The sequence below is a fragment of the Mobula hypostoma genome, chromosome 2, assembly GCF_963921235.1.
Source record: "Mobula hypostoma chromosome 2, sMobHyp1.1, whole genome shotgun sequence".
Lineage (NCBI taxonomy): Eukaryota > Metazoa > Chordata > Chondrichthyes > Myliobatiformes > Myliobatidae > Mobula > Mobula hypostoma.
The window spans coordinates 242845271-242857338 of NC_086098.1; the positions used below are offsets into that span (position 1 = coordinate 242845271).

Sequence of the window (12068 nt, forward strand, 5' to 3'; positions counted from 1 at the left end):
GCCAAGTGTCATTCTCATTAACTGTGGCCATGCAGAGCCTGATCTGCCAGAAGACTGGGAAACAAACAGGGTGAGGTTGCAAACAGAGTGCTGTCTATGGCGCCCACCCTTCCTCTTCTCAGTAACTCTGCACACTGACATTGAGGAACGCAGCCTGTGAATTGCCCTGACTATTACAATCGGGCAGGAGGTCTTAGGTCTTCGATCCCACACCGCCAGGTTCAGGAATAGTTATTACCCTACAACTCTCAGGCTCCTGAATCAGCCTGAATAACTTCATTCACAGCTACTTTGAACTGATTCACAACTTACAGACTCACTTTCAAGGACTCTACATCTCATGTTCTCAGTGTTATTTTTAAAAATTAATTTGCACAATTGGTAGATTATTTGTCAGTCTTTGCTTATGTATAGTTTTTTTTGTAAATTCTATTGTATTTCTTTATTTTTCTGTACAGGCTTGGAAGAAAATGAATCTCAATTTATACACATATGTACATATTCTACGTACTTTGATAATAAATTTTACTTTGACCTTTATTTAGATGTTCATGGGATGAGCATTGAAGCAGCTTACCTTCTGTTCAAATATGAACTGCAAGCTGTAAGCCAGGACCGAGATACAGGGTGAAAGCCCTCTCTCTCAGCTGCCTTTGGTGAGAAGACCGAATAGATTTGGAAGAAACCCAATGCAGTGCTTCAACGCAACTGAAGGGCCACATCTGTGTTGAATTACAGCCAAGCTGATTTAAGGCTTTCATAGAAAAATGGGTGGAAACATGGAACTTGTGTTGCGAAACAGGGGCTAGATCCCAGAGCCTTGGATCATGAAACAGACCTTTACTGAGGCACATAATTTCATGAGCAACTCAGTAAACAATCTTAGAGGCACCTGGTGTAGAGAATGATTTTTATCAGATTTGTATATCTTCTAGGTGGGATTAGGACTGTGTTGAAGCTCATCTAGAGTCATACAGCATTAAAATGGCCCTTCAGTCCAACTCACTCTTGGCTACTTGAGTTAGTCCTATTTGTCTGCATCCCCCTAAACCTTTCCTATCCATATACCTGTTGAAATTTATTTTACCTGATCCTCACACATCTTCTGGTACCTCGCATCACACACCCACCAGACTCTTTTCCCTCTCACATTAAACCAACACTCCTAGTTTTAAACTCCTTTACACCCCGGGAAAAGACTATCATCATCCAGTTCATTTATGCCCTCATGATTTTATAGACCTCTGTAAGTTCATCCCTTCACATTATATGCTCCAGGGAAAAAAAGCCTAGCCCATCCAATTAATGTTGAAATTGATAAGGTATCTGAAACAAAATTTTTTAGGAGTGGTAATAGATGAAAAATTAAGCTGGAAACCACATATAAATTATGTCAAAGCAAAAATGTCAAAATCTATTGCAATACTGTACAAAGCACAATATTTCTTAAATCAGGAATCTTTGTATACATTACACTGTTCACTTATAGTCCCATACATGACTTACTGTGTAGAGGTATGGGGAAATACATACAAAACAAATACAAACTCAATTTTTCTACTCCAAAAGAAAAGTCATACGAATTGTAAAAAAGACAAGTTATTATGAGCCAACCAATCCACTATTTATTCAACTAGACATTTTAAAATTCAGAGGTTTCGTAGCTTTTAAAATAATACAAATAATGTATAAAGTAAAAAATGGACAGCTACCACAAAGTATCCAAAGGTTGTTTAAAATGAGAGAAAGTCAACATGATTTGAGAGGAACATGTATATTTCAAAAACAAAGGATAAGAACAAATGTAAAAAATCATTGTATTTCAGTCAGAAGGGTGAATCTGTGGAACAGTTGTAGTGAGAATTTAAAAACATGCACCACACAAGTTTAAAAAATTATTTTAAAATAATTTAATGAACAAATATAAAATACATGATTTAAAATGAATGGGAGTAATGTAAATAAATGATACTTGGAATTGGATTTGGATTTTGGGTTAAAAGATTATGAATTTTTTGTTTTGATGTGATGATTGACGTCAAATATGTTGTTGTATAAAGTAAGAGGGGTAGGCGTAATAAGCTGTAGCTTTAGCCTACACCCTTTCGGTCTGTTTTAAAGAATATCTATGTTTTTTTGTTGTAATTTTGTCCAATGAAATCATCATTGAAAATGATGCTTTCTGTTATGTTTGTACTGACCGAAATAAATTTCATTCATTCATTCCTGATAACTCAATCCTTTCAATCCAAGTAATGTCCTGTGACTATTTTCTAAACCCCTTCAGTTTAATGACATCGACCAGAAATGCACACAATACTCCTAAGTGTGCTCTCATCAACAACCTATCATATATTCTAATATGACTTCCCTATTCTTGAACTTAGTGTCCTGACCAATGAAGGCAAGTTAGCCAAACTCTTCCTTCACCACCTTACCCGTGTCACTATTTTCTCTATACATCTGTACCTGAGTATCTCTGTTCTACAATGCTCTTCAAGCCCTGCCCTTTACTGTGCGGTTTCTGCCCTGGGTGAACTTTCCAAAATGCAACACTTGCACTTGCCTGAGTTGAATGCCATCCACCATTCCTTAGCCTACTTTCCCACTTCATCACAAACCCGGCTGTCCAGGTAGGCTCATTGTCTCTGCCTGCTCCTGCCCCACTGCACTTGTGTCCCCATACCTTGACTCCGTTCCAGCCCCCCGCAACTTAGTTCAGTCCCTCCCCACCTACATCTGCGAGACCACTCATGCTCTTGATCTCCTCACTAACTTTCAATTCCCTGGCCCTGACTGCCTCATTTTCACATTGGATATCCAGTCCCTATTCACTTCTGTCCCCCATCAAGGAGGTCTCTGCTTCTTTTGCAACAAAAGATCCAACCAGTTCCCCTCCACCACTTTCCTCCGTCCGGCATCATCCTCAACAATTTTTTCTTTGGTTCCTCCCACTTTCTCCAGACTTGAGGGGTAGCCACGGGCACTTGCATGGGCCCCAGCTATGCTGCCTTTTCGTTGGCTATGTTGAACAGTTCATACTGCAAACCCTAATGCTCGCCAACTCTTCTTCTGCTACAATGAGTGCATTGGTGTTGCTTCATGCACCCATCTGAGCTCATCAATTTCATCTCCTTTGCCTCCAACCTCCACACTACCTTTAAATTCACTCCTGACACCTCCCTGCCCTTTCTCGATCTCTCTGTCTCCACCTCCGGAGACAAACTCTTGACTGACGTCTTCTGCAAACCTACAGATTCCCATGGTTCTCTTGACTATACCTCTTCCCACATGTCTCCTGTAAAAATGCTATTTTCTTTTCTCAGTTCCTTCATCTCCACCGCATCTATTGCCAGGATGCAGCTTTCCTTTGCAAGACATCAGAGATGTCCCTCCTGCTTAAAAAAGTGGGGTTTCTCTTCCTGCACCATTGATGCTGCCCTCACCTCATCTTCCCACCACCTTAACAGTGATAGAGTTCCTCGTCCTTACCTACTACCCCATGAGCCTCTGCAAGTAGCTAAAGTGCTACACCTGCCCATTCACCTCCTCCCTCATTGCCACTCAGGGCCCCAAACAGTCCTTCCAGGCGTAACGTTTCAACTGTGAATCTGCTGGGGTTGTCTATAGTGTCTGATGCTCCCGATGCAGCCTCCTTTACACTGGCATAATTTAAGGGACCGTTTTGTCAAGCACTTCCACTCCCCCCACCAAAAACAGAACTTCCCGAAGGCCAAACATTTTAATTCTATTCTAATTCTCACTCCAGCATCTCATAGCCTCCTTTTGTGCCACAATGAGGCTACCCGCAGGGTGGAGGAGCAACATCTTATATCCCATCTGGGTAGCTCCAACCTGATCGTACGAATATTGATTTCTCTTTCCAGTAAAAAAAATTCCCTCCCCTCTGGCCTCTTAACTCTCACCTGGCTCTTACTTACCTCTGGATCTTCTGCTCTTTCCCTTTCTTATGCTGTCTACTCTCCTCATCAGATTCCTTCCTCTCCAGCCCTTTGCCTTTCCTATCCACCTGGCTTCATCTGTCACCTTCCAGCTATCCTCCTTCCCCCCACCCCCACCGTTTTATTCTGGTGTCCTCTCCCATCCCTTCAGTCCTGAAGAAGGGTCTCACAGTGAAATGTTGACTGTTTATTCATTTCCATAGATGCTGACCTGCTGAGTTCCTCCAGTATTTTGTGTGAGTTGCTTTGGATTTTCAGCATCTGCAGAATTTCTTGCATTTATAATCTATATCCTGTTGTAACTTCATACAACCTTCTTCACTATCCACTACACCATCAATTTTTGTGTCATCCGCAACCTTACTAATCTTGCCAATTACATTCTAATCCAACTTGTTAGTTTAGATGACGAACAACTCAGTACCAATCCCTAAAGCATACTGCTGGACCTGACTCCCAATCTGCCACCCTCGGTGTCTCCTTCCACAAAGTTTCATATCCAGCTGGCTAGCTTACTCTGGATCCCTGGTGATCTAGCCTTTCAGACTTGTCTGCCGTGAGGGAATCTTGTCAACAGCCTGTCCACGTAGACAATTTCTACTGCCTTGCCCTGTCAATTCACTTGGTCACCTCTACAAAAAATGCAATCAAATTCATTAGAGACAATTTCATGCAGAAAGCCATGCTGACCATCCCTAAACAGTCCTTGCCTTTCCACATGCAGGTAAATTCTATCTCTCAGAATCATGTCCCGTAATGGTTCCACTCCTGACATTAAGCTGCAGCTTTCTGGTTCTTTTTAGTTCTGATGAAGGGTCTCAGCCTGAAACGTTAACTGTTTACTCTTCTCCATTAATGCTACCTGTCTCTTGATATTTCCTCCAGCAATTTGTCTGTGTTCCACTGAGCTGTGTGTGTTTTGACCATCACTCTGGAGATAAACCAACCCAAGGAATGGGAGACACTTAAAGGTCCAACACCAGGACGACAGAGCACCAGGATGGGCTTGCAGAAGACCCCTCCCCCACCAACCTCCTCTCATGGTTACTCAAGACAGGAAGAGAAACTCCACAAAACAACTTAAAACTGCAGGAGCATATGATTGGGCACATCAAAAGACCGTAAGTACATGCCGTCCCTAGACAAAGGAGAAATTCCATTTTTACTGAAGTAGATTTTATCCACAAGTCAGAAAATACAGAGGAAAAAAACCATTCTCTATGCTTACTGTACTTTCACAGTATTGTAATGAAAAAACATCAAAATCACATAAAAAGAAAAATTACTAAAAGTGGAGAGAGGGGGAGGAAACCAGTTTGCTAATGCACCTTATTATTTACTAATTTATTTGTGGTCTGGCGGTTATACACGTATATGGCTGAATGACAATAAATTGGACTTGACTAATCATAGGAATGAACAAATGTACATAAATTAGACTTCTAAGTTTAATAACATTGTGGGAGCTCAATTGTATGTAGGGATGTCCATACACTGGGTGTGCAAGGGAATGGCCTGTAATCCTTCATGCTAAGATTTAGAGAGACCAAATGATCTCTAATCTCGGACATTGCTCTTGCTCTCTTTTTCAACATGGGGGCAAAAAGTTTTAGCTCGTCTATTTCCAGACCATTTCTAAAGTCAAATAATGTGAATTCAACTTTGCCTTGGTGAGATATCTGGGAACAGTCTCTGGGCAACTTCGGCAACTCTCCATCCCAAGTGACTGCAGCCAAGTTTCTTGTGAGGCATAATTTGGACAAGCACCCACCTTTCTGTGCTCCTTTCCCTGTTCCACCTATTGGGACAATCTGAGCTTTACTGCAGTTGTGCATGTAAGAGTCTTCAATCAGATCTTCCTTCCCACACATTCCTCTCAATCTTGTTCACCATTTGTCAGAGCAAAAAAAAACTTTCAAAAATAGTGTAACCAGAAAACAACCTTGCCCTGATCCAGTTGTCTTTTAGAGATCAGATACAGCAGAAAGTCAAACTTTCAACTTACTGTTAAAAGAGAGCAAGAGCAATGTCTCAGATTAGAGATCATTTGGTCTCACCAAATTATAGGCAACTTTTTCTTCACTGGAGGAAATACCAAGAGACATTACTGTTGATATCCGAGCAGCTGTGTGATTTGAAAACAAGCTTTTATTCTGGTCTCAACAAGCTCCTGCATTACTACATCAACATGAAATTCCACTAAATGCAACAGCAAGAGGTCAAGTTCTCACCCTTCTTGGATTGCAACAATGAAAAACTACTATAATCAGAGAGTCCATCTCCTCAAATATGAGCTGTTTAAGCATTAGTCAGTTCCTTAAAGTTGCTATAGATGGGGGTGGTAGTGGAATGAGCTCCCACTACCTATTAAATGCTTCCAATGATGTGTGTCTTAAACAGCCTCCGACAACTAAGTCTAGCTCCTGGCTTTCACGTGTGGCTTAGCTACTAAGCCCAGCGGAACCACTTCTACTGACAGAAGGGGCAAAGACCAGTTACAAGCACCTTAAAACCAACTGCTTTGGGCAGACAGGGCTCGTCAGCCATGGCTGGAAGCTCATTAAGGAGAAGGAGAACTCTGACCTCAAACCTCCAGTGCCTTGCACTTAGACCCACTCGGAGTAAACCCCAAAGAAAAGTCTGGAATAGTCCTGCACTGAGTTCAACCTTGAGTGGTACTCCTGCAATGCCACTGGTGCCAAACTGTATTGATCGCTGCCGTTTCTTTGAATTAATCAGCTTCGTGACGAAGGGGAGCTTGCTACATGGGCAAAACCTATGGTCGACCCCGACCAACGGAAGGCCTCTCAAGCATTGGTGTGAAAGTAAAGATGGGTTGAGGACTTTCCCTGTGTAACACCCACGTTCAGGAACAACTACTTCCTTTCAACTATTCAGTTCTTCAACCAACTTTGTTGTTGTCGTTGAGTACCATTGAGCTCTCATTGACTCATGGCGATGCTATGGATAGTGTAGTTGCCCACAGGGTTTTTGTGGCAAGATACAGAAGTAGATTGCCAGGCCTTTCTTCCATGCAGATACTGCCGCTGCCCAGGTTGGGATCCGGCCGGCGCTCAACCGGCTCGTACACCTCTAAACTCTAGAGTTGAGCAACACTATGACCACTTTGATCACTGCACTAAAATGGACCTTGTTAGTATTTTGTTCTAACTATGTTGTAAAAATTAGGTTTGGTTAATTAGTGCCAGGTAGCTTAGCTGGTTAGAGTGTGGAGCTAAAAACGCCAAGATCATGGGTTCGATTCCTGTACAGGCCACTGAAAAATGTTCTGTGAGGGACATTTCAGCAGCAACAGAACATCAGCCCTTTTCTAATCCAGTGGCGAAGTTCACTCCCCTGCGACAATACTGCCTTCAGCTCACATAGTCATTATTTGGGTGGCAGAGTACCATAGCAGTTAATGTAATGCTTTACAGTGCCAGTGATCTCAGTTCAATTCCCTCCTCCGTCTGTAATGTACAGTCTACCCGTGACCCCACGGGTTTCGTTTGGGTGCTCCAGATTCCTCCCTTGGTCCAGAAGACCCACAGGTTAGGGTTAGTAAGTTGTGGACATGCTAAGTTGGCATCAGAAGCATGGCAGCACAACTGACTGCCTGCAGCACTGTGCTGGTCAGTGCCACAAATGATGTATTTCACTGTATGTTTTGATGTTTTGAAGTATACGTGACAAATAAAGCTAATTGTTTATTGTATGCTTAATAGATTTTTTTTCTGGTGCATACTACTTATATGGTGCTATGTGCCTGTGACGCTGTTGCAAGTAAGTTTTTCATCGCAACTGTGCAGACATGTACATACATATATGAGAATAAACTCAACTGTTACTTTGACCAGAGTCCAAGTCCATTATTGGAGGAGAAAGAATGTAGAGGGTGGTGGTAATGAAGGGGGACAGGGAATTGGAAGGGTAGTGCAAGAGGCTGCAGATAGGAGTGGACACAGCCCAGATCAATGCAGGCACAGTATCTACAGGAGGCACTGCCTCAAGAAGGCAGCATCTGCCATTAAGGATTCTCACCATCCAATCATGCCCTCTTGCTGCTACCATTAGGCAGGAAGTACAGAAGCCTGAAGACACACACCCCCAAGCTCAATAACAGCTACTGCCCTACAATCAACAGGTTCTTCAACTAACCTACACAAACCTAATCCTACTTCAACAATGGAACACTACAGATCATGTCTTCCGCTTCATTAAATTTGTTTGATTGTTTTGTTATGCTCAAACGTCTTGTGTTACAGTCTTCTTTTCCTCCCTCTCCAGCATAATTTATGCTGCGTGTTGCCCACACTTGATGCCTGTGACGCTGCTGGAAGCAAGGTTTTCATTGTACCTGTACCTCACTGTACTTGTGCACATGACAATAAACTTTAACTGGAGATGACCATAGCTGGGTTTCTAAGATAAATCTTGGCTCAAAACGTTGACTGTTTATTCCTCTCCATAGATGCCGCTTGACCTGCTGAGTTCCTCCAGCACTCTGTGTGTGTTGATTTAAGATAAGTTTTGAGTGCAGGTATGAAGTTGAACAATCCGTCCTGTGAAAGCTCATGGCTCCAGGATAATTTGGGGTAAGGGAAGGGCTTGCTCAGGGAAAGCCCAACCCAGTTGTTGCCTTTTCCCAAACATCCTTCAATTTAAAAATTTTCACTCTTCTATACAAATCCCTCCATACCTATCTCTAATATCCCTGTGAGACCCATCAGCCAGCAATTCCAACATCACTGCACACTGTCAACCTATGTTGACCAGCCCCAAATCAAGCTGCTTCACCACAGAAAGACAAGTTTTCAGTCGACTTGGCTCCAAAGCTCCACAATTCCCTCTCTGGACCTTTTTTTGTCTCTTGCACTCCTTCTTGAAGGTAGTCCTGAGAAACTCAACTGGACAAAGCTCTGTTTTAAATGCACCAATATGTCCTTAAGGGGCTCGGGGTCAAAGGTTCATCCAATGAAGCTTATGTCACCATGGGATGTTTCACTACATTACAAATGGGCACAGTTATTCCTGTGTTACTCAACATCTGTCACAACCTCCCTCTAACACCTACGGTCACCGTTGTCAGTCAGCACTGTGCAGAAGGTAAGGATGTACTAGAATGGGATGGGAAGCAAGCAGATGATGACCTTGGAGAGAGATGAAAGCAGTTCCCCTCCACATGACGTACCTGATTGTGTTTCCACTGCCACAGGATGTCATATGGCAACTGGAAGTCTATCCTCTTCTGCCTCAAGTATTTGCCTGGGGAAAAAAAAGGTTGACATTTAGGATAACTGCAGTAACCAAGGCAAATACATCAGCATCAGCTTCTGCCACAATATTTACCTGTGTGCGTGACAGACACTTAGTCACTCACTCTCTGTGTGGCAGCTTTTGTACTCCACACAATGACACCTCCCCTCCTGCCACTCTGGCTTACTGCACATCTCCAAAAACAAATGACACCACATATTTAAAGATCAAAATGGGTTAAAAAGGTAGCTTGCTCTGTATTAGTCACCTCAAACCATGATTTGCCAAGTGTGATAAAAGCCCATCTGAGCGAACATTTTTCAGCACTTAGGACTTTGTAATCTTGTGGCCAGCAGGTGTGATTACACCCAAGTTTAGCAGGAAACCAGGGAGCCAAGGTGCCATAGTACAGCGGTCCCCAACCACCGGGCTGCAAAGCACGTGCTACCGGGCCACGAGGAAACGGTATGATTTGGCGATATGAGTCAGCTGCACCTTTCCTCATTCCGTCACACCCACTGTTGAACTTGAACGTACATGAGGTCATTACGCATGCGTCATCCAAGTCAGCGCGGGAAGGAGGTCAACTCCTCGAGCTTGCAAATGACGACGGGCTGAAAAGTATGTTTGACATAACATCTCTGCCAGCATTCCGGATCAAAGTCAAGGCTAAATATCCTGAGATAGCCACGAAAGCACTGAAAACATTGCCTGCATTTCCAACATATCTCTGCAATGAATGCAACGAAAACTAAACTGCGGAATAGACTGGACATCAGGAACCCCCTTCGAGTATCACTGTCTCCCGTCACCCCTCGATGGGACCATCTTGTTGCAGGGAAACAAGCCCAGGGCTCCCACTGATTCAGCGATATTGGTGTGTTGCAATGATTTTATATGTTCATACGGGGAAGATATGTGCTGTGTGTTTAATATCCAAATGTTACTTAAAATGTTATGATGCTATTGACCTATAAGTGACTTATATAACCATATAACAATTACATCACGGAAACAGGCCATCTCAGTCCTTCTAGTCCGTGCTGAACGCTTACCCTCACCTAGTCCTACCGAGCTGTACTCAGCCCATAACCCTCCATTCTTTTCCTGTCCATATACCTATCCAATTTTTCTTTAAATGATAATATCGAACCTGCCTCTACCACTTCTACTGGAAGTTTATTCAACACTTACTTCAAGCTCCCCTGTCCTCCCCTGATAATTGACTTATCACTATATTCATGCGAGGAAAATATCCTGTGTGTGTTTAATATTAAATTCGTTAGATAAACCCTTTTAGAAATGAAATTGAGTGTATTAGCCAATTATCACCTATATTCTGGTCGTGATTAACAGCCCCCCCCGAACAGAATTGCCAAAGACGATTTGTAGAAAAAAATCGGCACGTACCCACATGCGCACACAGGTACACGTGCAAGGCTTCATGGTCATGGTAGTCTTTCTCGGGGTAAACACAACGTATTTGACTGCTACTCTTGTCTGTTGGCAACCCTACCACTCACCCCCCGCCCCCGGTCCGCAAGAATATTGTCAATAATAAACCGGTCCGCAGTGCAAAATAGGTTGGGGACCCCTGCCATAGTAGCATTGCAGTTAGTGAAACACTATTATAGTTCAATTCCCATGTCCTTTGTAAGAAAGATTGTATGTTCTTCCTGTGAGCATGTGGGTTTCCTCTGGGTACTCCAGTTTCCTCTTACAGTCCAAAGTCACCTGGTTGGGAGGTTAATTGGACATTGTAAATTGTTCCACGATTAAGTCAGTGTTAAATTGGTGGGTTGCTGGGTGGTGAGGATTGGGCTGGTAGGGCCTGCTCCTTGCTGTATCTCTAAATAAATAAAGAGCCCTGATTGAGACTTTCTGCTGCCTTTGACTCACCCCCGCCCCCCCAGAACTGTCCGAGATCACAGGTAATGTGTGTGGAGCTAGAACATTATGAGACTGGTGACCTTGAAGGGATCAGTGACCACGAAAGGAAGCTGCAGAAGTGGGTACAATTACAATGTTTAGAAGGCACCTGAACAGTTTCATGTATAGGGAAGGTTTGGAGGGATGTGGGGCAAACAAAATCAAATGGACAAGCTTATATCTTGGTCAGCATGGATGAGTTGGGCTGAAGGGGCTGTTTCTGTGCTCCATGACCATCTCCTTGCAGCTCTTGATTCATATCATTCCAACAGTCCAGAGACTGAATTAAGTGGCGGTATCCACGCCATTCTTCGCCGAACAGTGTCTAGGGTGTCACCACCAGGGTTGGGGTGGGGGGTGGAGGTGGAAAGGAGATCTTGACGAAGAGACCTTCACTTATGTGTGTGACTTAAGGCTTCAGTGTCAGCTGCTGTGCTGCACGCAGTGAGGCATCTTCTGACGCTCTGGGGCAGAGTTGCCCTTTTTGTTGCAGAGAGGCATCTGCTTGCTCCATTGCAAGAATGAGTGGCAGTTCAAGCTCAAAACATGTCACCCTGACAAAAAGGTACAATCTATACCTCCACTGTATTCTCCATACCTCCTAATAAGGTCCAAGCCTTGACAATACCTTGGTGAACTTGGTGTTATTGTACACACAAGTTCTGGAAGCCATAACTCTCACATTTAAATCTGGCATCGCATCAGCATCCTTACACTGGAATATACAAAGATCATATCTCAAGTTTAAAGTCATGTTTTTAGCTTTTATTTATTTAGAGATAAGTATGGTAACAGGATTTTCTGGCCCAATGAACCCGTGCCACCCAATTACACTCATGTGTTCAATTAACTTACTAACCTGTCCTGGAAATGTGGGAGGAAACCGATTAACTGGAGGCAACCCATGCGGTTTCAGGGATA

The 12068-nt window shown here is 43.2% G+C and overlaps 1 protein-coding gene across 3 annotated transcripts in view; it reads right to left on the reverse strand.

Moving 5' to 3' along the window:
* ash1l (ash1 (absent, small, or homeotic)-like (Drosophila)) overlaps positions 1-12068 on the reverse strand; it is a 407803-nt gene that overhangs the window by 87381 nt on the left and 308354 nt on the right. For all 3 annotated transcript variants that reach the window (XM_063041849.1, XM_063041850.1, XM_063041848.1), the window contains one exon: positions 9154-9227. In XM_063041849.1, coding sequence (XP_062897919.1) covers positions 9154-9227 — 74 coding nt within the window. The remainder of the gene's footprint in view (positions 1-9153; positions 9228-12068) is intronic.